This window comes from Ophidiomyces ophidiicola (assembly GCF_022830035.1).
Source record: "Ophidiomyces ophidiicola strain CBS 122913 chromosome Unknown scaffold_20, whole genome shotgun sequence".
Lineage (NCBI taxonomy): Eukaryota > Fungi > Ascomycota > Eurotiomycetes > Onygenales > Onygenaceae > Ophidiomyces > Ophidiomyces ophidiicola.
In genome coordinates this window covers 17,439-42,438 of record NW_026054660.1, presented here as the reverse complement: position 1 = coordinate 42,438, position 25,000 = coordinate 17,439, and the positions used below count along the sequence as shown (strand labels likewise).

The window sequence follows — 25,000 nt, the reverse complement described above, 5'->3', positions numbered from 1 at the left end:
GTTACCCCAGTCATCTTTTATTCACTGGTCGTGCTATCAGATTCACTACAAGCTAGATACTCTGCTTTTTGCACGACATCATGGCGTTACCTCCTGAGCAAATCCGCATCAAACGTCGCCGAGAAGAAGAGCCTGTGGAGACTTTATGTATGTGCTTACAACCCTTTCCTCTCGCTGCAGTGTCCCTGAAAATATATGAGTTTTTTTGCTGCTCATCCCTTTCAGGGTGACAGCTATAGCATTGTTCTTCTGTGACCATTCCCTTCCGCATCGTTTTTGGTCTTGTATTTTGACAAGAACTCTGGATGCTCAATGAGCATGATTTTCTACATTCCTTTATCCTGATACCATTATTTGAGTACTATACCTCACTCCTTGATTTGTGGATTATCTATCTTCCCCTATGCAATCGGGAACTAACCATAACATATATGGTGTTATTGTTGTGTCTATTAGATATCCAGCCAGAAACACGTCAAACAAAAAGGCGGTTTACAGATTTCGTGTTTCAACGCGTTATTCTAGATCAAGAAGAGGCTGGCGTTGGTAGCGCGTCGAATCCTAGTCTTACGAACGAGAGATCTACGCGTCATTCATGCTCGCGTACTGCTGGGAGCGGCCCAAGTGTTCCGATTGTGAGAACTGGTTCTCCTAGTCCACAGCTGCAGGACGAAACTCAGATACCCGCAAGTACGCCAAAGGCACATGGAACCAGAGGCATGGCAGTCCTAGTCAAGGAACCCCGTTCCCGATCTTCATCAGCAAAACTACCCTTCCGGCCATTACCCGCACATTCTGCCATGCGTCGGTTCCATATTGCAGCCCCAGCTACTAGTCAAAACGTGCTCCGTAAAGCTGGTGGGGGTGTGCAAAAAAACAAAGGCCTAAAACATGCTGTGGTCGTGGAACAGAAGGGCGATGTCGCCAAGACTATATCTGATTTAAATGACATTACCATGGGGAATGGCGAAGATATCAATATCCTTGGAGGGAAACCTGTCGAACCAGCACCGAGAAAGCGACGTGTTGTCAACGAGGCAGAAAGAAGATGGAGAGAACAAAACAATGCACGCCAATATCAAAGTCGCATACAACCAGATAATGGCCAGAGTAAAAAGACAGGCAACTCCACCAAAGACGACCCGTCAACCTGGGATTTAGATTCCACTGAGCTCGCAGACGAGTTACAAAGCATTGCTATGGAAGCAGCTAGCGCAATGCCAGTTGTTACTACAGAGACGAAAACACTGCCACCAGCACCTAAGGTATACCTACCGACGATCTCGCCCGTTCTCAAGTACAAGCCAAAACTACCCAAGCGCCAGCGCGGCAGGCGAGGGAGGCGATTTGGTATATTTGATGGAGCCGATGAGTCAGGTGAATCATCGGCCGCTGATACTTTGCACCCCTCTCCTGGAACCACTGGCTTAGAAAATATTTCTGCTTTGAAAGAAGCCCTTGAAGAGCATGTTATGTTGGACAAGGAATGGAAAGATAATGATTCTGATTATGTATACGATGTATTTATTCGACGCCCTGTCCAGGAGTTTGCAGATGACCCCAAATTTCTACATATCCAGCAAGGGTATTGGTCCATCGAAGGCGAAAAGGCACCCACAAATATTGGTGTTGTTGTTATCTCAGAAAAAGATATGCACTATTGGAATGAGCTTGCTGAGGATGACGATGACGAGTCATATTGGAACACTGGCGATGAGGATTCAAATGGTATGTATACCTTTTACGCTCCTTCTATTTTGAAGAAGTGAACTAACGAATTCTAATCTGGCTCTCATATTAGCGGAGGATAATCCCGCAAATGAATACCCTGATGAAGACCTCGACATTGAAGATGAATTTGACGACGTGAATGCTGCATACAACAAATATAGGCGTTATGGATCTGACGATGAACAGTATGATATGAATGAAATTGACGAGCATAGATTCAAGCCGACTACTCATGATAGTTCAGCTGAAGAGGCATCCGATGCTGAAAAAAGATATCCATGGGGGCGCTAAGACTGAGTAGTTTCTAGCGCCGGGAAAGATATCGAATGTTTGTTTAAAATATGGCTATTGTATTAGTTTCCTCGGCATTTTTATCCTGGAACTACTTTGAACCTCGCATACGAGACAATGGCGGTTCAGTCCGAGAGCAAACGATGTGGCACCCCTCTTGTTCATATTATCTATGATTAGAGTACAGTGTTAAAACTTGCTTTTTTAAGCCCTCAAGCCCGAGCCGGGCAGTATTTGTGTATTTCCTAATTTGGAGTAAGGAGCAGAACGGAGTGGAGACAGGTGGTTCTCATGTATGTGTATAGGTGTGTATATTAAAAGGAAGCAAAAAACCCAATTTGTCCAATCTCTGACCAGCATAATGCGGTATGTACCGAGCAGCCATCACTATGCCTTCGCGGGAGCATACGCCTCACGGTCCTTAAACACCTTAATCACAGAAGGTCTGTTCGACATACGCTGCATCCACCGGTGCACATTCGGGACATCCTCCTCCAAAGCTACACCCTCCGACATGATAAACCATTGCCATGGGTAAAAAGCCAGGTCTGCAAAGGTGCACTTATCCCCCATCAAAAACTCTTTGCCCTCCAAGCACTTTTCCAAAATTTGAGAAACCCGCTTGGCCTCGTTGCTATAACGTTCAATTACTCCCGGAATTTTCTCGGAATGGTAGAAATTGAACCAGGACCACTGGCCGTAGTATGGTCCCTGGCCAGACATTTGGAAGTGCAAGTATTGCTGGGTCAGGTGGTACTCCTTGGTTCCATAGGGGAAGCTGATTTTGTGCTCAGTGTCGTACTGCGAGACCAGGTAGTTCATAATGGCACCGGACTCCCAGATGGTGAAGTCGTCGTTGTTGGGGTCAACTAGGACAGGGACCCGGCCATTGGGGTTAAAGGACGTAAGAAATGGGCCCTTGATTTCTTCGCGCGGGATATTGACGACTTCGTATGGAAGAGAAAGCTCGCAGAGGATAAAAGCAACTTTGGGGGGGTTTGGCGGGTGGAGGCTCCCGTAGAGTTTGAGGGGTTTGAGAGACATGTCAAAATCTTGGAAAGATGTCTTCGAGATGACAAAGTGTTAGAACTGTTGGCAACTAGTTGGGAGTAGATAGCAATCGATGAATTTGTTGTCTCAAGCAGTGTTCATCGGCAGAGTCCTGGCTGCTTTTATATCCAGACGAAGCCCTGATATCAAGTTATCAACTCGCCATAAACCGCATGGGAGCTTGAGTAAAGACATTTAGGTTTTAAAATGGCTACGTTTGCATTTGTCATTGGCATGAAGTTTTGAAATCGTTGAACCCCATCCTTGCATAATCGGCTCTAGTTAGTAGTGTTGGTGATGTTGGCTCTGTTGTTCCAGACCGGACTGCGGTACATCTCACATCCCGAACACGAAGCTGAAATCACAATTTCTTTTTACATCGTGTTGGTTTGCAAGGAACTTCTGCTTATAAATGGTTCGGCGTGGCGCGTCTCCGACTCGTTGTGCGTCACCCGCGGTTGAAAAGGTCCTTAACTGCCGCCTTGCAGGTTGGCCAGCAAGTCCAATTTGTAATGCTGGCCCCTAACTGGCTCACAAAATTGGTAACAAAGACGCCGGAACCAACAAGCCACGTTGCGGCATTCTGGATGACACTGAGCCCTTGAGTCATCAATCAAGACACTGTTGTTTCGTGCCCTAGTCATTCTTGATAGCGAAGCCTTGAACATTCTGCGTCTCTTGTATGTATGTACATACACTCCTTTGTATTCATTTCGAGAGCTTGAAGAGAACGTGTGCTACTCATAGTTCACAAATTCGAAAAAGACTTTAACGAATATCCTCTGTGCGTGCAGCCATTCCCTGACTACTGTTGGCACATTTCTTGAAGATCTGGCCCATAATCTAGTGGATTAAGACCATCCAACCCCCGCGAAGCATGCTAAAGTAAGTGCCTACTCACTTCAGAAATGTCATATTCCACACTTTTCGCATATGAATGCAGCATTGTGTATAATTCTTTGGCCCTTATCCTTAACTTTCGATTATGGTATTCACAATGTTAGCCCAACAGAATATCTGCAATTCGACTGTCGTTCTGTTATTAATAATAAATCCAGCGTTCCAAGAAGAGTTACTGTAAAATGGACTGTTAGATTTTAAATATGTAAAACAAAGTTTGACGGGAGTATGCTTGGGTAGCACGACCGTGTTAGAATCCTGTTGAGAACCATATGAACTAGAAAAGTGACGCGTGACAAAATCCCGGTTATAATAGCTTTTGACACACGAGCATAATACGGTATGTTCTTTTCATCCAACAATGCTTAGTGAAGCAAATAGGTAAGAATACAAAATAGAAGATATTATTTTGATACCCATTGAAACTCAAACCAGGAGTTGTGAGTAGCTAAAGCGTTGGATAACTGGTATCCAAGTACTCCGTAACCTGGGGGAATATGCTGGAAGTAGCCCGCCGAAGTTACACTAGATTGAGATCGAGATTGAGCAAAAAAGAAATCATCAAACTTCCAGGTTGCAAGAAAAGAAAACAAAAACAGAGTGTAATAAGTTTTCAATATTTAACCCCAATGCACGAAATAAAATAGCTTCTGTACGCGTTCTTTTATAAAAAGGGCAAAAACAGCCAAAGAGCGCGGTCGGTATTCCAAGTGATCGGGGTAAATACGAGGGGAGCAGGTGTCGGCTATTAAACTGACATGGGAAAAGAGAGATGCTCATCAAGAGCCAAAAGACGAAACAATATCTTAGAATGAGCCTCAAGTATACAAAAATTTTGAGGGAGGGGTTGGAAAAGAATTACAACAGCACATGGGTAATCTTAGAAAATACAGAAGGAGTTAGCAGAATGTTTTTAGGCTTTTGAACTTCAAATAGGTAATTCTGAGGGACTTTGCAGCTTAAAAAAAAAGAGACAAGACGACGAAAGCTTACCGAAAAAAGAATCAAAAGGCTGCGGCCGTCGAGTCATTAGAAGTCGTGATTATGACGCTGAAAAACGTGATAAATAAAAAAAGATGATAAAAACACCTCTCATCGTTGAAGCTCTCCTAACTGCTGCTTGTCTGTCGGTGTCTCCTTCATCCACGGAAACCAAACGTTGCACCATCGGATGACTCCGTAAATTGGAGAGTCATCATGGGGTTGTCGGGGCCCGCCACTCTCTCCATTCCTTTGTCTCCGCTGCTCCCGTAAAGTAGGGCATTTTTTCTCTTTAATGAACCGATAGTATTTGCACTGAATTCCCTGGAATCCGTTTCGTTGCCGGTCTGGAAACTGAGTGTTAAAACTCTCCCGGACTTGTTTCCACTCTTGACGTAAATCCACCCGGTGATACCAGATGAAGTACATTTCTTCCTCCTCATATTTTGGTCTAGGAGGACGGCGGCGCTCCGCGGTTGTAGATGAACCACTTGACACAGACGGAAATCGTTCTCGGTGGTTTGGCCGTGGAGAAGTACTCGCAGATGTATAGCCTCTGCCCAAAGGTTCGCAGTGGGTGTCTATTGGTGGTAGAGTGTTGCTGGGATATGGTATCTGAGGATAATTTGTTGGTGGATAACGTGGGAGTGCTCTCTGCTGATATGGATGATAGTGGTGGTGGTATGCCGCCGCTGGCCATGAGCCAGAAGAGCACCTCGGATAGACTTCATCATCGCCGTTGGGGTTTAGTAAGCTGTCGATTCTGATCCGTGAAGAATCGATTTCTGTCGGCGAGCGTGGTGCTGATACGTTGTACCTGCTGGACGCCATACTGCTGGTCTAAAAACACGGAGTTTGACGCAAGGACGGATTGAGTTTTAACGACGAGCGTCTCCGAATCGCTTCAAAAGACTTCGCTGATCGCAAAGTATTCGCTGGCAAAACAACTTTGTTATCAGAAGATGAGAGGATCTGTTTTCAAAGTTATCGTATGTTGTGATCAGGCTTAGGAGGAAGCCTCTTGTAGTCGAGCGAAAGGGCCGAATCTCAAAAAAATGCTAAGACTTGGGTTATCGGGCAGCGATAAGAAAGTCACAAGGTCGCAGAACCAAGTCCTATACTGATTTTGAAGCCTGCTATCGGATGTACAAAATTCCGCGTTGGTTAAGATAGCCCGTGCGACGTACGCTCCTTGTTGCGGTTAAATAGAGTGTTGAATGAGCGACCAAGGAGGACATTCGCAACACCGCCAAGTTGTCTTGTTTTGGCTTCGAGAAAGACTTAGAAATTACTGAAGTTCCGAACGATATAGCAATGAATGCCTTGTCTGAAGTGTATAATCAGCTTGATATATCCAGCGGTGTCAGACATCAAAGAGTCGATGGTAGGAGATAGTAAAAAGGTGCAGACAGAGGCTATATTAGTATGGCAAGCAAATGATATCGCATGGGGAGTTCCAGCTGCCTAGAAAAGAAGGTAATAATAGTACTGTTTGGGATGAGGTGATACACGAATGCATGTACATACAAAAAGAGTAAAAAAATTAGAAAGGAATAAAACCGTGCCCAAACAGGTACTACGACATGCGGGCGAATGGCAGGGGTGGAATATTTGGGAGGGAGGGGGATCGTAATACCAACCTGAGAAAATTGGGCAAAATATTCCCATGCAATTAATAGAGAGGAGCGGGCGTAAGCTAAACCAGGGCAGAAGAGGAGAGGGGGCGGAAAGATGATAATGCAGCATAGGGCGGATGAAAGCCAGGGAACGAGTGAGATATAAAAGTTACAGGGGACAAACAAATAGAGTCATAAAGGTTCCAGTAAAGCAAAGTTACCAGTTCAGACCACGCATACATAGACGCCAGACCCCAGTCGCATATGTATCGAATCATCCGAGGTGCCACAAGAGTCAGAATCAGTAAGTAGTGGTAACCGTCAACCAGGAAGCTGGTACCAGTTGGGTCGAAGGCAGCAGGTGGTAAGCAAAAAAAAGGGAATTCAGGAACAAAAGAACTGCGCACCAAAAGGTTCCGCTTCTCGAACCTAAAAAAAAATTTAGAGATAAAGGAAGGTTCTTCATGGCCGGTGGGGAGGCCAACGGGGAATTCTGCAGCGAAGGAGTTGTAGATATAGATGTCAAGAACATAAACACCGCTCTTTTTAAAGAGCCTACTCTATAGCAACATGAGCGGACTCTTAGTGGGTTATTTCGTGGAGGTAGAGCCTCAAGTACCCCCACCCACTGCATGGCTACATTGCAGCATGGTTGGAGGCGGACAGTCCAAGAGGCCCAGCAAAGCAAGACGCTGTGGCCCAGCCCCGACGCATGACAAATGGATCCTGTTGGTTGAGAAAGCCGCGGGCCTAAAAAAGAACGAAAATGGTTTATTTTTTCTTTTCGCAAATCGTTTTTTAACCTTGGCCTATTAGCGGGTTTATGAAAGCGCGAAAATGGGTGGCTTTTGCCCTGGCACCACCCAATCAATGCGTCTCAAGATTGAGTGATTTTACCCTAAAAAGCCAAAAAAAATATCAGAAAAAAAAGAAAAAGAATCTTCAGAACCACGGCCAGGACAGAGCGACTCGTATCGTGTTCCCTGAGGTAGACGTGCCAGGCAGTCCCAGTCGAATCCACGAGCAGCATATATGTATTGGTGGGCGGGTGTATGGAAGGGAGTATGTATGTACATTAATGTACCGGTATGCTGTCGCTCCCTGTCCATTCGGCCTTACCCGAAGTGTGGAATACGGGCGCATTCCTGCATCCCGCACAGCATGGAGGCATTATTAAGGCAACCCTGGGGCTCTAAAGGCGACACGAAGCATGCGAGCATCAACACGGGCAAATCAGACGGTGCCCACAGGTCGCTGGAAGTGTTGGATGGGGCGGTTGATGCGCGCAGGCTCGGGAGGATTGAAGAACGTCGTTCATGGGAGGCGTCGAATGGGGCATGAAGTGCAGGGCTTAGTCACGCCATTGGCGCCAGTGTGCATTGGGAACGCTTGGGGCTTGAAACAGCCGCAGATCGCAGGGATCAGGTGACTAGGGCTCGCTAAAGACTCCCGGCTTGTCCAAAATAGCGCAATACCGGCGCGTTACGCGCATTACGGGGCCCGCTGCCCATGGCGTACCGTATGGAATACGCTCCGATTCGGTCAGCCAGCACCGGCGCAGCGAGAACGGCGGTCCGTCTGGCGATAGACAGCCTGCTACTAGAAAGTATGATCTCTCTCTCTCCGTTTCCCTTCCCCACCGGCCCGTTTTTCGGAATGTGATACTGTGACGCATAGCCTCATCGGTGTGACCTCAGCAAGGGACTGTGCCCGATGCGGCGGACAATCCTTTCTCCCTCGGACGATGCTGCAGAGGGCTATCAATTGATGTACATACATGCATGAGCCGTACGTCTGTACCCTGGCCAAAGTCTGAGTTTACCAATCTTCAATTGTTGTCTCTCGGTGTCGTATATCGGAAATCCCACGTCCCGCCAAGCTTGAATCAGACCAGCCGCCAGGTCCAGGCGAGGCCCACGATCTTGACTCGAGAATCCTATAGCATGGGCGCATGCCAGACAAAAAAAAACAATAAAATAAAGAAATAAAGAGTGCGCCGTGTGAGACCTCGATACGCCGTGGTACAGGCTTGAGCACCTGCTGCTGGCCGAAGCTAGGCTGGTCCCCATCTGCCCATTTCTCAAATCTGGGGCTAAGGGGGTAACAGAGCTGTCGCGCCGTCCGAAACACCGCGGGGGGGAGTACGCAGCTTCGTCTGCCCGAACCAAGCATTTCCTCGTTAGTTTCTGCCCGCCAGGCGAATTACGGAGTCAACCGTCTCGTTGGGTCAGATCCTGCCAACGGAAGATGGCCGGCTGGCGGGTGACCTGATGCTGCGCAGCTAACTTGGTCGTGAGAGTCTTTTACCCGCTGGGCCACTTCTCAGCAGCTCCTTCACCCTTGTTCTGCCTGGTAGGGACCCTTAATCTTAAAAAAGTTGTTTTCGCCTAGACAAACCTTGGGGATTATTCGGGCGGTCAATAATAATGAGACTCATTAATAATTCTCGCGGCCCCAACACCTCCCGGTCCACCCTCAGCAGGAGCACGAAGGGCCCATAGCGGAGCTAGGAAAATCAGTCTTGGGCCATGTACTCCGTACATATGTCCGATGCACCGTGGACTTGTTTGCTAGACATTTGGGCCAAATACCCCAGAACCCCCTCCTTCGCCCGCCATCTGCTGCTCTGCTACAAATGCCGGGAGCAGATATTAGGCATAATCGGTTTTATGGTGATAAATTGTGCAAAAATTATGCTATTGCTGCTCACCAGCATGGCGCTGGTGCTGAGATTATGGCGAAAATCAGCCCCACACGTCCGAAGCCACGACGGAGGCATTATTCAGAACGGAGGCACAGATATAGAAATTTCGAACGAAATATTGCCGTGCGACCCACTGCATCTCCGCAAACATATGCTGGAGTTGGCAGGCCACCGAAACCCCAAGCGATCTCTTGCTTCAAGAAACTTAAGTCGGTTTAAACTTCCTTTGTTGTGGGTGTGAATCTCAAACCAAGATATCGTCACCCCAAACCACTCACATTTCGCCATATAACCTAGGTACGGCACAGCAGAATGACGTGGTGCGAGTAACCGGAACCGGAAATCTCAGCCATAGAGTTTGAGAACTGCGACTGAGCCGGCTGCTATTGCCCTTTGCTGGCCGAGAGCGGCCAGCAAAAGCGCGTGAAAGTTTTGCACGGTCGCAATGATTCTTCGAGAAGGGTTCCAAAGGGCCGACCCGACGGTCTGGAAACAAGGTAGCATTGAAAAAAAAAACGCACGGAAGACGAGGCAAATTGCCAACAGAGCCAGGCATTTGATATTCATCCCCGCCATGGTCGCTAATAATGCTGAAGGAACCCCATCCCTACCCTGCCCTTCCCAGTCAACATTACCATGGTCGGTGCTCAATAATAATAGCCTAATCATGTCATCCATTTGTAATGGCGATCGGAGGCAGGCGGTTAGACCTGGCTCGTTTTTGCAGCATTTGGGCCGCACCACAGCGAGGGGGTATCAGAACTCGAGAAATTATTTGAAATAGCATTGACCTATGCTAATCCCGTCGCGTCGCATCGAAAGAAAGTTCTTCATGGGAGATAAGAGTGGCGACGGATCAAGATTAGCGCCCCTCGGGATCCGTCGTGTCAGAGGTGAAGAATTTGTCAAAGGCGATGGGCTGAAACGGCTTAATTCCCTTGAAGAACACTCGGGCTTCGAATCACAGTGAGAGAATTTTGGTTGGGAAGCATGGCGATGCGTTTAGCCTGCATATGGTAGCAGTTGGCAATGAAAGCTAGGCGGGCGGTGGCACGCCAGCCGGGCACAGGACACCAAAGCGGGCACGCACGCGAGTCCAGAGGACATGGGGTATAAGAATAGCAGCTGACGGCGAGCCGAAGGTGGTCTGATATTCGCGATGCGCTTTTTTTATTTTTATTTTTTTGGTCGTTTTTCTCACTGAGAGTGTAGCAAGCACCGAAGCCAACATGTAGCGGCGGCTTTTTATTGGACAAAACACCCCTGCACCTTGGCTCGGGGTGAACCGTGGTGCCGGGACGGCCCAGCCAGTCAGAAGTGCGAACGGGCCCCGCTCGGTGGGAACCGCTGTGAAGGTTACTTTGGGCAGGAGCTGGGGGGAGAGCGGAGGAGAGAGGGAAGCTGCCACCCACCGCCGGCAGCTGCGGGCGTCCGTTGCCGCGCGACTAGCTTGAATAAACAGACGGCGACCGGCAGCGAAGGGGGCGGGCTAGGGAAGTAGCTGGCCAGTGGCGGCGCCTGCAGAGGAGCCAGCAGGAAAACGAGCGGCCCAAGGAAGCCCGGCCAGAGTCACACGGCAACCTCGCCTTCACGGCGATCCTCTCCAGCATGTGTCAGAAAGGGCCGATCCACGCGGACCACATACTATTGGGGCCATGTCCAACAGCCTGGGAGGTCTGGGTCGACGCTCCGGTAGTATAGAGGAGGCTATGCCGCTGTAGGCCACTATACCGCCTAGTTGGTGAGCAGGGCAGCCGGCCAGCCTCTGGGTATGTGATGGAGCGCGGAGTGCAGACTGCCGCTTAACTTCTAGAGACAACTCCCCCATGCACAGCAAACACTGCCAAATGGACGTGGACCTCGAGTTAGGCTGTCGCAATCTGGGCCGATCAATTATTCAGTCCACTGCAAGCCATGCGAATCAGCGGCGATGCTCGCAGCCGCGTCGCTTCACACGTTCTCACTGGCGGGCGGTGGGGCTCAAGGCATCCTGTCTTGATATACGCTGTGCAGGCGTAACGGTGCATACCGTTCTGTGACCGTCAGCGTACCGTACGGCCGCTTGCGCCGCCGGGGAACGTGTAACGCTGAGCTGCGGAGAACCCGCAGCGACGAATCGTCACGTGATTTGAGCCGCCCGCGACGATTGGCCTACTCGAGCCCGGCGGCCCGCTGCCCGGCGGCTGTTGCCCCACCCGACTCGCTCTCTTTGTGTGCTTGCATCCTTGGCTTGGCTTGGACCGCCGTTGCACTTGCCCGTTCTGGAGATTGAATGCCCGCCGATGACGCGCCGTTTCCGTCACATACACGGCCGTACGGATTGCGCGCGGAACCATACACGTCACAACCTCCCTAATGCGCCGCACCGCGCCCTCGTTGACTGGAAGCCGCGGCCTCAACACCAGACAGGGCCACGACGCCCCATGCGCCTGCACGCCCGCACATATGTAACCTGGCTGTCTGGATGGACGTATACGCCGCTCGTGCTGGATGATTTTTGGGGCGGCACGCCCGCTGTTCACAAGCAATGCTTGAATAACTGGCGACCAGCCCTCCGCTCTTCCGTGCCACCGCAGCTTGGGCCTCGTCATCTCCCTAATTCCAGGCATCTGCTGGCCCTGTTCTTTTTTTGGCCAGCCGGCAGCCGCCAAATGTCAAGTTGCGAAGCTTCTGCCCAACGGCCGCCTGTCGAAGGGTCATGCTCTTCGCGCGTTTCCACTTCATCGCCGGGATATGCATGCCATGCAAGCCTGCACTAGAGCTGCTTCTCGCCCCCTTTCCCCCATCTCCCCCCCCCTCGTACGTGGCTGTAGCTTGACCAGGGCAGAGCAACGCAGGAGTAGATCGTGCACCAGGGAGTCCATGCAGGAAGATTTGAGATTCACCAAAACAACCATGTATGGTGCCGTACCACCCCCGTCCTTGTTCCGCCAAGTCCGAGGCCAATGTGGATGAAGAAAGCAAACGCGTCTGTCGCCCAATCCTCGCCATTCTCGCCCCAGCAAGCGCTGTGCCACTTCCAGTCACCCGCATATGAGACATACTGTTGCTCCGTCGAGGAAGGCGGACAAAATGCATTTCGTATTCTACCTCCATCAAGGGTGAATTAAATGACGGGGGTTGGGAAGACATCCAGCCTTCTGGCCTCTCATGAGGCTGATTTTCTAAGCTCCCCTGGAGAGGGCTGAACATTAAGCATCTCTTTCTTTGGTCCGTTCTTCGGCGCGTCCGACTCGAATCACAATGTGCCATTATGGGGTTTCCTGGCGCACTTGCAGGGGGGCTTGCCTGGTATATGCCCACATACGGAGTACATACCTGCCTGCTGGTCTGCCAACCTCATTATGTCCTGGAATATCTTTTCCATGGCACATCAAGTCTCGAATTCCTTTTAATTGAAGTATTCCTCTCGATCCTGTTGGCTCTCTTGTTGTCTTGGATTGCAGCTGTGCCTCAACCAGCATCTGGGCCATGTCACTGTTTCACTGTCGGTTCGCCTAGTAAGTATTGTGCATGTATGTAGCTCCATTATACTTCGTTACCAATGGCCCCCAAAACTTCTCCCCTCCTAGCACCAACACGCGCTCCTTTTGAATTCATTGGATCGCCTCCTCTCGTGAACCATGCAACCCGCCCAGATACTACTGCACGGCGGCCTTACCGTAGTCATCTTCGGAGGAATTGTAGAATCGAGTGGCCTTGCGCCATGAGCATCGACTATCGTTTCCAGAAGCGTAATGAATAGGAGAAGGTTTCGGTAACAAGTTGCACTAACGGCGTTATTTTCTTTTCTGGTTCGGAACTTGGCGAGGGCGAACTTGATGGCATACGTCAACTCTGAACCTCGAAGTAATAATAATGCACTGCGCTTTCTTGAAATCCATACACGTTGGGTATGATCATCCTCTCGGTGCTGGCCTTTAAGCCGCTTCGATGGAAAAACGTGCGCGCTCGGACTCATCTGCAGCTCCGTATACGGTTTGTGCCAGGAACCTATAATCAAGCTGGTTGAGTGTCTTCTTTGTCTGCTAAATACAGGCTATCATGCCCAAAAAAGGATTTTTGAGCTCCCATCTGCGGGTCTTGTTTCTGCCGTTTGGTTTTCGATTTGTTTTCCTGGGTATTGCCGAGCCGTCTCTATTCCCACCGCAAAGGGGATCTGCCTGGTTGCACAACGGACAGTGGGAAATCTGACCTCCGATTCTATGCTATTGGGTGGATTGAGCGCGCGTCTTTGAGAAAATTGGCTGGCGGCGCAATTCTCGCGCTGGAGGGAGGTCTGGACTGGGAGAATCGGTCTCCTACAGAGTTCCCAGGCGACTGATGGACGAGAAGCACTAATGGCGCGGAATGCTGTGTTCCCTCCTTGGGCTTTGATGTTAGGACCCTGGATTGACCGGCTGCGGTGATACACACGTCGTTAGCCTGTCCGCTTTGCTGGAAAGAGCATTGCACCTCGAAATGTTTGCTTGGATGGCAAACTCACCCAACATCTCCGTCATTCACATGTCCACTGGACACTCTCATCTTTGTGATGTGCAAATCAAAATCTTTGAATGGAGGGGACTTTGTTGTCTAAGCAGCGAAGGTTGAAGCCAACGCTGTCACGTTGGACAATCAGCAAAGGAGCCGCCAAGTAAGGCTGACGGGACGAACACCAAGCTGGCACCTTGAGAAGTGTAACGACTTCTCGCCTCCGCCGTTTTTCGAGGTCATGCTGTGTGACATGAAGTAGTGCATCTCAGATCTACCTGTTAAATAAGCGATTTGACCTCCAAAGAATGACTCCGTTCGACATTCAGGCTGTTGAACAACATGTATACTACCAATGCATGGGCCCTTTTGTCTTTTGTAGGTATGGCTACACCTTTCGGGAATCCAAAACAAAGACTGCCTTGAAAATACTACAGCTATATAGAGCTAAGTGCCTGTCGTATCACGAGTTGGAGACCGTGATCCATTCTCCTGGTCAGCACGGCAACACAAGATGAGAAACAGACACACAAGATACATTAGGTTGGGGTTTATCTACATACATAGTTCTCGAGTCATGAAATGAGAAAAACAGAACAGAATCCTGATCATTTACTACTGCGACGCTAGCCACTGAAAGCAAGAATTGGTGCATACACCTCTAGACTACTGAAATAGCACACTAAGGGAGCCCGACGTCTTATTTCTGACAACCTTCTTGCAGTTATTGAATACTATTTTCCCAGCGCGGGCAATATTTGCCGTGTAACAACACATAATTTCAAGCAAATCCGGTAATCAAGCCAAGCAACAATTTATTCGCCCACAGTTAACTAAATACCCTGATACAGCAATAAGAACTTAACAGATAATAATTCTAGGTAGCCTCGCACTCCATAGACTCCGTCAGGTAGGCAAGATCAAACTCTTCCAGTAATTCCGTCACCGTCAGCTGCTAAGTGAGCGAGGCTAGATGGTCCATTCAAATAGTATTATTCATTGCAATACACCGAAATATTTTACTCCCAGTGGACTCCTGTAGCTAGTTCACAGCTACAAGTATGGAAAATCCCAAAATTAGTGAATTATTTCTTCACAAATAAAAAAAAAGAAAAAGGGGGCCCTTACGGGTCAGGGCCAAACTGCACGTTGGTCTGTTCCCATATATCCTCACGGATAAGGTTGGAACGTAGGCGGACAGCATGGTCAATGGAGCAAAGATGGAAAGTGACGGTTCGAATTTTCTACGAAGCCAGTTAACCGATGGTAAGCACTTGGGGAGGATACGGCGTAGCTTACGCTTGAAGCATCGAACGTATCGACGATTTTCTCCAGCCTGAAGTTTCGCCCTTCAACAAAATCTACCATGCTTTTCATGCTTATAGAGGTATCTGCACCGACAGCCCGAATCACTCGAGTTGCCCCCAAATCCAGTAATTCTTGAATGCGGGAGCTGATGATATCCACCTCTTGATATTGGTCTACAAAAATAACCGCTTTGTGGCCATTCCTGTTCACCTCGATCCCATTGGGATAGAAGTCATAGTACTTTTTACAGGCCGCTGGGTTACAGAAGAGTACGTGTGCAGATTTTGACTGTGGTAAATACTGTACAGACTCAATACGGCCGCCATGGATAAGCGAAAGGATCTTGGTCGGAGACGCCAGGAATTCAGGAATTGGAGAAAGAACGATTCGGCGAACCTCGGCGCCTAGAAGTAGCTCATTAGAAAAAGCAATACCGCACCAGGTGGAGTTCCGTTGAAGAAAGTTCTTACTTGGTTTTGATCTTGGTGGAGGTGTCCCCCAGCTGGAAAAATAATCCAGATGTTCGCGGTCCTCTTCAACTGGAGGACCAGTTGGGGCCATATAGGAAGGTTTGCTAATTGTGCTTGGATTTCCTGGCCCCTGTTTTCGCGGGATAACTATGTCCTCAGCTTGTTGTGAAGTATCTACCGCAATTTGGGTTTTTAGGTAGTGCCCAGCTTTGACTGCCGAAACCATGTCAGCGTTTGTAGAAGACTACATCGACTGATACTTACTGCTCTTATTGGAACCGGGTGGGTTGTTCATCGTAGCAGCAACTTCTGGCTTTTTAAGGGTCTGTGTAGACCGGGCGCGAAGAACAGCCATGAAGCCTGATGTGTCATCAACATTCATAACAGCCTGAGATGAGACTGTTCTGTAAGTCTGCTGTTTCGCTTTTGGAGCTGAAATCTTATTGACGGGTGCCACTCTTCTTTCAGTGGCAGCTGGAACAGCCCACCGACTTGCCTCCAAGCCCTGACGGGTAGAGGTCTCGCTAAGGCTGTTGAATGCGTCGAATAACACTTGTCCAACATGCGCGGCTTGCTTTTCAGCCTCTCTCGTTTCGGCCGTGTCTATTATTGGCTTCACACCTAGAGTTGGGGGTATGCTGTTTCGATTATCAGGAATAGAATGGTTTGCCGAGATCCAACGCTCGTTTCTGCCAGATAATCGACTCTCTGTGAGTCGGCCATTTGGAAGGGGCTCCCATTTGTTCTCCGAGTGCGGAAAATCTACTTCTGCCTTCTTAATAGGACTGACTGACTTCTTTGGTCTGATTTGCTGATTGTTTTGACCTGGCAGAACGTGCATACCCCTAGACTCTTCAATCTTAATAGATTCAGTAGAAGCTGATGATATAGGGGAAGTAGCATTAGTTCCAGACTCCTTCTCTAGTGAAGGTGTTTGTTCCCGCATTCCATGGTCTGCGAGGGGAGAGTTCACAGTCGAGTGATGTCTAGCAAAAGCCTGTGATTGAACAGATGCATTATACAGAGGAGGGGAGGTAGGCAGATCTTGGTATGACATGATAGAGTATTGTTGAAGAGCAAAAAATGCCCAGTTTGTGGGAGCTTTAAAAAAATGTAACGACGTTGAAGGGTGTCGCTGAAAGGTGTATGGAAGCCTTGTGTTGAAATAGGTGAAATTTAGGAGGGGTGGTAATTTTGGGGGAGTAGAAAAATTCAAGCAGTCAAAATCTGGGAATCACCGAAGATGAAAATCCTGAACAGTTGGCAACAAGAGGTGGTTGGGCGAAACAAGGAAAGTTGGCTCACTCCTTTGTTCAACTTGTAAATGGAAGTTCTATTAACACCATAACGTGCAAATTTACCTTATTGTGAAGACAGAACTATTTCTATCAACCATTCAACCAATATAGGTTTGGAGCCGGGAGGTCCAACAAAGGCTATATATGCCCTTAAATAATAGGAGAAAACATATAAAAATTGCCATATTCTGGTTGGATATGACTTTAAGGGAACAAAGTTGCTACGCTTGCTCTCATATATGGCATCATAATGACCGCAAATAAGGCTCTGGATGCAATGGAAACACTCTAAATGGTATCATATAAAGCCCAACTGCCATGAAACTCCGAATATAACACAACCGGCTGAAAGTAGACCGGCGAGAGAGAGAACACCGTTTACTCAGATGGTACTGGTAGCATTTCCCAGTTCTTTTGCCCCTTCTTAGGATTGGTGATCATCACCTGCAAAGCGCGGCGTCCGCAGAAGCCGCCTGTTCCTGCAGTTCGGATCACTTTGTTGTAGGACTTGCCTTTAGGGTCCCAGACCTTTTGCTCAACCTTGTTGCCTCCCCGTTCTTCACGGCGAGGATTGTACCATGGCATGCCAACAAGATGGTTCAGAATATTATGAGGCAAAGAATAGAGCCTTTCAAACCTTCTAGTAAAGCTTAACCAAGAGAGAGTGGATGTGTCGTATGCAACGCGGATGTAAGGGTTCATATAAATTCCGGTACTAGTGGGCTCCTTGGATTTGTGTGGTGGGATTTGAATATCGGCATGTATTAGGCAGCATTCGCTCGCATCCCAGTAAGGATCTGTTTCCGCTCTAAATCGGACCGGATGAAACGCTTGGGTGCGCACGTCGCTCTTACCACTATGTGAAGCACTAAGAGACGGTGACGATACTGCTTGAAAAAACGATGCATCGAATGCAACCATGCCACCCCAGCAGCTTCTAACCCGAACAGCATCTCGTTGTTCTAATATATCACGACGACTTTCACCTTTACCAGCTGTAGAGAACCAAGGGTAGAAAGGAACTCCAGTAGAGTAACCCTCTAAATCTCGGGCGGCAAAGGTATCGTAGAATTTGAAGGCGTTAATAAAATCCACAGCGCACGCCGCGCGATATTGGGCCTTCCCGTCATCATTGGCATTCGTGGAAAAAAGAAGCTGCGCAGCATCTACTGGGTTGAAAAAGACATCATTTAAATAAAGCAGTTTATCGAACCTCACCTGGTCTGGTTCATCAAGGGGGCGCAAGGCACGATTACGCACTTCTGCCAGGAAAGCAATCCGTTTCACGCGTTCGGAAGAACCTGGAAGGGCTATATGCTGAACATGCTTCAAATCCAGATGGGGTTCGTATATCATTGAGTGGTTACACGGAACCTTCTTTTCCATTTCACGGAGTGCGATCAAGGAGTCATCCCCGGAATCATTCTCATACACGCTTAAATACGTGTTATCTGGTCCCAGAATGTCAATTAGATCTAGGACGTTCTTGCCCCACTGGCCACGCGCAAGTTTTCCGTCACGGTCATATATGCTTGCAGCGATGAAGACCTTTTCGTTGCGTGGATTACCGCGGCCGTGGTTCGAGGAGCCTAGGATACTGTCTCGAAGAATATTATAATGGGATGGCCTTTGCGTATAGGAAGGGCGGAAGATAGGTGTGAATAGAATAAGGATGCCTAGGATTGCGAAGAGGCAGTGTAGAGCAAAGCACAAGCGACGATACCTGCAAGGGTGACATAACCGTCGGGACTTCTTTAAGCTTAATTTTGACTGGATTCTGCGGTTGCGGAAGAGGCGTTGATGGCGAAGAAAGGGGACGGAAAGGAAAATGCGATTGAGTAGCGAGGTTCTCTGTTTTGGGTAGCTTGGGCTGGTCAAGGATTGAGCTTCGAAATCTGCGGCGTCCAGGTCGAAACTGTCTCGGGAATCCAGGGACGACCGGGACACGAGCTCGTACTCGTCGGGATGCAGAAGCCGCGGAGCCATTGCGGCATCGAACCGCGAAAGCCGCGTTCCTTGACTTGATACAGGATGAGAGCGTGTCTCACGGTCTGCAGCGCGGCTTTACGCGCTCCGGCGGCCGCCGAGCCGCGTGCAAACCCAGCAAACAAAGATTGCCACGTGAAGCAGCGCGGCAAACGCCAACTGAGAAATCTCCACACAAGACGAAGTCGATGCGGGATTTCGGGGGTTGAGTGGCACCCCTTCTTCGCTCGGCACAGGGCGTCTGGAGGCCTCGGGGCCCGGAGGTTTAAATGTTGCTCATGTTGACTCATTTGCCCAGACCGTCAGTTTCGCCCCTAGGCAGAATCGTGTTGACACTGGGCCGCCGAGCTCCAGGGATGGCCGCTAACACATGGGTCCGCCTGTCTTGGGTCCCGAATAAAATTGCAAAATGAGCTCTGTGAAAGAGCTTAAGTTTGCCTTCCGTCTTTCTTTTATGTCTGGCTGAGGAAGCCGTCACATCGGTTTCCTTGGGTCTTTTCTCTTGTACGTATATATCTCTAGAGTCTCTATCCGCATTTTCTTCGAATTTATCTTTCTTCTACGGTTTTCTTATATACTTATTTCCAATGCGATAGCCTAGACTGTGGCTCCACTTTTTACACCTGGAGTTCCTGTTCCTTCGCGCACATACTCTGTACATACATAGGGTCGCGACTTAGTGCGCCTCCCTTTCAGGATGAGCTCGAACGAGCGACAGCTGCAAATACAGCCTGAGGTGCTGGATAAAAATCAACTTTCATGCGAGGAGAAGACGCAAAACACTGGAACCAGTGTAACAGCAGCTGATGTAGCGCGTGATACTATTCTTGATGTTGAGACAACAAGTAAAGATGGGAAGGGCAAAGAGGACGATGAGTCCTCGGGTGGCTTTGGGGCTTTTCTGGTTAGACTATTCCCCGGCCAATTCATGACATTATCCGTTAACGAGGCATAGAAACTGTGGACCTGGTGTACTCCCATCGATATTGTGCTTCGTACCTGCGGATTTCTTGCAGCAATTGGTTCTGGAACGGTATGTGCGCAGATCTGATAATTATTTGGAGGAATAACTTCTGACTTTCGAACCCCTTACTGGTTTGTGTTCAACTCAGACTCTTCCGTTAATGACTATTGTTTTTGGTAAATTCGTCGACGAATTTAATGATTATGGAAAAGGTACTGTCTCGCCAGAGCAGCTTCGGAGGTCAATTTCGAAGAATGCGTGCGTATTCCTCCTGAATTTGCTGCTGGCTGTTTCTGCAACTGACTGGCGTATATTGTAGTCTCTATTTGGTATACCTCTTTATTGCGAAATTCTTTGTTCGTTAACCCTTGGTGCTATAGTTTACGCTTTGGTTCATATCCTCTAACATTCAATCATAGGCGGTTTACATCCACACCAACTGCTTTACGATCACAGCCATTCGTAGTGTACGCCGTCTTCGGTTAGAGTACGTGAAGGCGATCCTCAGGCAAGATATGGCATACTTCGACACATACACTCCGGGTTCAGTCGCGACTCGAATATCTAACAATGCAAACCTTATTCAAAATGGGCTCTCGGAAAAGGTTGGGACCGCAGTGCAAGGCTTCGCCATGCTCATTGCGGCCTTTGTTGTTGCGTTTACCCAAAGCTGGAGACTAACCCTGCCGGTGGCGACCTCCATCCCAACCGCCGTGACACTTGTGGGAATAACAGTAGTGCTGGACGCCAAATTAGAAGCTAAGGTATTGGATATCTATTCGAAAGCAGGTGGTCTTGTGGAAGAAACACTAGGAAGTATTCGGGTGGTCACCGCTTTCGGCGCTGCTGGAAAGCTTCGAAAGAAGTACGATGAACATTTAGACGCAGCAAAAGGGTACGGAGTGAAAAAGGGGCCAGTTCTTGGCGTTCAGTACAGCTCGGAATTCTTTATTATGTATTGCGCATACTCTCTTGCCTTTTGGTATGGTGTTAAGCTCATCACTAAGGGTCAGATTGGGTCTGGCGGGGAAATTCTCACGTAAGTGATATCTGGACTTACTGTGGGATTGACTATTCTAATCCTCTTTACAGGGTCCTATTTTCTGTCGCACTTGGTACTTCCTCTCTTACAATGATATCCCCCACGATAGGCGATTTCACAAAAGCCGGAGCAGCCGCCAACGATGTGTTGAAAATGATTGCTAGAGTTCCTGCGATTGATTCTATGAGCCAAGAAGGGTTGAAACCAGAGCAAGTCAATGGCGAACTCGAATTGTCTGGTGTGTCGTTTTCGTACCCTGCAAGACCTACCATTCAAGTACTCAACAACGTTGCTCTCAAAATTCCCGCTAGAAAAGTTACAGCTCTAGTTGGCGCAAGTGGAAGTGGTAAGAGCACTATTGTTGGGCTTCTGGAACGATGGTACGACCCTGCAGAAGGCATAATACAGCTTGACGGACACAATATCAAAGATTTAAATGTGGTATGGCTACGAAGTCAGATTGGACTGGTGCAGCAGGTAATTCAATAGACCTTCAATGCTTTTTTTATCCACACTCACACGAGACTAGGAGCCTGTTCTTTTTAACGACACTATTTATAATAACATCGTCCATGGCCTGCATGGAACCGAGATGGACAAGTACGCTGAGCCGGAGAAGAGAAAACTTGTGAGAGAAGCCTGCATTGAGGCAAATGCAGACGAATTCATACAGACATTTCCCAAAGGATATGATACCGTCGTTGGTGAACGAGGAAGCCTGCTAAGTGGAGGCCAAAGACAAAGAGTTGCCATCGCACGCAGTATCATTTCGAATCCACCAATCTTGCTTCTTGACGAGGCTACTTCTGCCCTTGACCCTCGAGCCGAAGCCGTTGTCCAAGCCGCCCTTGATAGAGTATCACGAACTCGCACCACAATATTGATTGCACACAAACTTTCAACGGTCAAAAAGGCAGATAACATTGTTGTAATGAACAAGGGTGAAGTTATTGAGCAAGGGACACATGAAGGCCTTTTGGAGGCACATGGCGCATACTGGAATCTCGTTAATGCCCAAAGTCTCTCCACAATTGTCGACGACGACTCTTCGGATACCGATCCTAGTGTCGAAGATCCCAAGTCAACTGATCTAGAAAAAATAGCCACTTCAAAATCTGCCCGCAGTCATGCAGTTAGTGAGGTTGTGGAGGAGACGCCCGACGTGTCTAGAAAAATGTCACTTTTCCGATGCTTGGTCAAAATATTCTATGAGCAACGCCGTTACTGGGTCTATTTCACTTTCGGTGGTATAGCATCTGTTTGTGGAGGCGGCGCCTTTCCTGCACAGGCCGTTCTCTTCTCGAAGATTGTAACCATATTCCAGCTTCCCTTGGAGATGTTAAAAGATCGGGTGAACTTTTGGGCCCTTATGTTTTTGGTTCTGGCTATTGGCGTTCTCTTCTCATACGCCTCTGTCGGATTTTTCTTGACTGTTGCCGCTTTCCACGTATCGCGCTTCTATCGCAGTGAATACTTTGGGGCTATGTTATCGCAGGATATCGGCTTTTTCGATCTCCCCGAAAACTCCTCTGGAAGTCTTACAGCACGACTCTCTACGGACCCTCAAGCTCTGCAAGACTTGATATCATCCAACATTGGACTGATCGTTATTGTTCTTGTGAATCTCGTATCTTGCACAATTCTTGCTCTCGCTACTCAGTGGAAGCTGGCTCTCGTCGCTCTGTTTGGCTGCCTTCCGCCTTTGTTTTTATCGGGATTCACGCGTATGCGAATGGAGATGAAAAGTCAGGACAGAAACGCAAAAATGTATCTTGAAAGTGCTCGATTCGCAGCCGAAGCTGTCGGAGCCATTCGCACAGTTTCTTCTCTCACCTTGGAATCGAAGGTGTACGACAGCTACGGTGAACGTCTGAGGGGACCTGTTTCAAGGTCTTACAAACATACCGTTATCAGTATGATATTTTTTGGTCTCTCCGACAGTATTGACCAAGCAGCAATGGCATTGGCCTTTTGGTACGGTGGGCGTCTTCTGACATACGGTGAATTCGGCGCTGAGAGTTTTTTTGTTGTTTTTGTGGCAATCATTTTTGGTGGGCATGCTGCCGGGTTTCTCTTTGGATTTACACTGAGTAAGTTTTTTTTCCAGCTCATATTATATCCAAATCGATCGGCTGATGAATTTTAGATACAACCAAGGCTCATGCTGCTGCAAACCAGATCTTACACCTCCGACAACAAACTGCACCAATCAATGACTCGAAAGGTGTCCCTCTGGCCAAAGATGACTCGGACGTTGCGATCGAATTCAAGGACGTATCATTTCACTACCCTAGCCGACCAAATCATCCAGTACTTCGCAAGATCAACCTCAAAATCTATCGTGGACAGAATGTTGGTCTTGTTGGGGCCTCAGGGTGTGGCAAGACCACAATCATGGCGCTACTTGAAAGGTTCTACGATATATCGTCGGGAGAGATTCTCATCCATGGGCAATCGATTTCTGCAATCGACGTCAGGGAATATCGAGAAAGCGCAGGCCTGGTTTCTCAAGAGACTACTCTCTACCAAGGCTCGGTTCGAGAGAACGTCGCACTTGGAGTCCACTCAGGTCCTGTCACAGATGATGACATTATAGCAGCTTGCAAGGACGCAAACATTCACGACTTTATCCAGTCTCTTCCTGATGGCTACAATACTGAATCAGGCTCCCGCGGGCTGACCTTCAGCGGAGGCCAAAGACAGCGCCTCGCTGTTGCCCGAGCCCTCTTACGGCATCCTGGGTTCTTGTTTCTCGACGAGGCTACCAGTGCCTTGGACACGGAGAGTGAGCGCATCGTCCAGGCGGCGCTGGAGACAGCCAAGAAAGGTAGGACGACGATCGCAGTGGCGCATCGTCTTAGCACAGTACAAGACTGTGATGCTATATTCGTGCTCGACGCGGGCCGGATTGTGGAGCGGGGTACGCACCAAGAACTCTTGAGAATGAAGGGCAGGTATTACGAGATGTGCCAGGCGCAGAGTTTGGACAGAGAGGCATAAATTTTATCCACCGTCCCGCATGATGATCCATAATATACGGAGTTTCCCGGGGGTTTCGCTTCTACACCTGTTTTCTTCTTAATAAAATAATTGGCGTTGCTGGAGCGGACATTGCTTCGTCTTTCTTGTGCGCGGTTGGTTGAGCGTTATACTCTGTACAGTCCACTCTATGTATAGTAAAGATACTCTAGATAGACGCTGCCTTTGGGAGGCTGGGAAGGGTCGGCTGACAAGCAATTCTTGAATGCTCGTGCATGGTTTCTTGGTTGTTGGCGGCTGAGTCAAGGCTGCGAATCCTTCGCGCGCGGGGCTCGAGAACCCCAAGGCCTCGACCCATAACACGTTCCAGCCGGGACAGGTTTCGGCAAATTAGATCTGTCTTATTTGTTGCAACTTTCTTGCACGCGCCGTCCATCTTCCTGAACGGCATATCCTGGCAGATTTCCCAGCTTCCGAAAATGGCAGACCTCGAGTTTGACACGGAGAACACCACCCAGGCGCCACCCAACGACGCTGATCTGAAGAAAGGCTTCGTGCTCAAGGCACCGCCCTGCACCGATCTCTGGGCTAAGCCTCCGGCAACCGTGCGATCCAACGCACCTACAGTCTACAAAGCCCTGCCACTGTCGCGGTTCCAACGTGCTCGGGTCCGCGTTAGTGCCCAATGGAGCACGCTTTACGACCAAGGCGGCCTCGTGATGATCCTTCACCGCGACGACGCCCGAAAGTGGATAAAAACCGGGATCGAGTTCGTCAATGGCAAGCCATACCTGAGCACCGTGGGGAAGGATAACTGGGCAGACTGGAGTCTGGCGCCGGTTCCGGGCGATGGGCGCGAAGCGATCCTCGAGATGGTGAAGGACAAAGGCGTGCTTTGGGTCTACTCGATCGAGCAATGCGAAGACGGCGAGGCGAGGATTCCGATGCGCGAGCTGACTTGGGCGTTTGCGGAGGAGCAAGGCGTAGAGTGCTGGGTGGGGATGTATGCATGTCGGCCGGGCAAGGAGGGCGGAGAGCTGGAAGTGACGTTCCGGGATTTCGAGCTTGAAGTCACAGCCGCGTAGGCAGCAACCAAGCAGCACCAAGCCGCGACAAGCAGTGTTAAGCAGCGGTAGACTCTGTACCTAGAAGACAGCATATTTCTATCTCGAGTCGCCTGTTTCCTTGTCGGCTTCTTCGCTGTCGG

At 48.9% G+C, this 25,000-nt stretch overlaps 7 protein-coding genes across 7 annotated transcripts; 3 read left to right on the top strand and 4 right to left on the bottom strand.

The window, feature by feature from the left end:
- Positions 1–80: 80 nt before the first annotated feature.
- On the top strand, positions 81–2,022 carry LOZ57_004639 (uncharacterized protein; the record flags this gene model as incomplete). The annotated part of the gene is made up of 3 exons (XM_049253680.1): positions 81–147; positions 457–1,728; positions 1,802–2,022. The coding sequence occupies 3 exons, from the start codon at positions 81–83 to the stop codon at positions 2,020–2,022; spliced, it is 1,560 nt and encodes a 519-aa protein (XP_049107244.1).
- Positions 2,023–2,409: 387 nt separating this feature from the next.
- On the bottom strand, positions 2,410–3,066 carry URE2 (glutathione S- transferase, nitrogen catabolite repression regulator; the record flags this gene model as incomplete). The annotated part of the gene is made up of 1 exon (XM_049253679.1): positions 2,410–3,066. The coding sequence occupies one exon, from the start codon at positions 3,064–3,066 to the stop codon at positions 2,410–2,412; it is 657 nt and encodes a 218-aa protein (XP_049107243.1).
- A 1,998-nt stretch (positions 3,067–5,064) lies between these two features.
- LOZ57_004637 (uncharacterized protein) lies at positions 5,065–5,784 on the bottom strand (the record flags this gene model as incomplete). The annotated part of the gene is made up of 1 exon (XM_049253678.1): positions 5,065–5,784. The coding sequence occupies one exon, from the start codon at positions 5,782–5,784 to the stop codon at positions 5,065–5,067; it is 720 nt and encodes a 239-aa protein (XP_049107242.1).
- A 9,086-nt stretch (positions 5,785–14,870) lies between these two features.
- On the bottom strand, positions 14,871–16,581 carry LOZ57_004636 (uncharacterized protein; the record flags this gene model as incomplete). Its single annotated transcript, XM_049253677.1, has 3 exons — positions 14,871–14,990; positions 15,046–15,737; positions 15,789–16,581. The coding sequence occupies 3 exons, from the start codon at positions 16,579–16,581 to the stop codon at positions 14,871–14,873; spliced, it is 1,605 nt and encodes a 534-aa protein (XP_049107241.1).
- A 619-nt stretch (positions 16,582–17,200) lies between these two features.
- LOZ57_004635 (uncharacterized protein) lies at positions 17,201–18,808 on the bottom strand (the record flags this gene model as incomplete). The annotated part of the gene is made up of 1 exon (XM_049253676.1): positions 17,201–18,808. One exon carries the CDS (start codon positions 18,806–18,808, stop codon positions 17,201–17,203), a length of 1,608 nt encoding a protein of 535 aa, XP_049107240.1.
- Positions 18,809–19,505: 697 nt separating this feature from the next.
- Positions 19,506–23,814, top strand: MDR5 (multidrug-resistance transporter mdr5; the record flags this gene model as incomplete). The annotated part of the gene is made up of 8 exons (XM_049253675.1): positions 19,506–19,712; positions 19,764–19,841; positions 19,921–20,030; positions 20,092–20,128; positions 20,192–20,811; positions 20,865–21,291; positions 21,344–22,904; positions 22,961–23,814. 8 exons carry the CDS (start codon positions 19,506–19,508, stop codon positions 23,812–23,814), a joined length of 3,894 nt encoding a protein of 1,297 aa, XP_049107239.1.
- Positions 23,815–24,272: 458 nt separating this feature from the next.
- Positions 24,273–24,878, top strand: LOZ57_004633 (uncharacterized protein; the record flags this gene model as incomplete). Its single annotated transcript, XM_049253674.1, has 1 exon — positions 24,273–24,878. One exon carries the CDS (start codon positions 24,273–24,275, stop codon positions 24,876–24,878), a length of 606 nt encoding a protein of 201 aa, XP_049107238.1.
- Positions 24,879–25,000: the final 122 nt, after the last annotated feature.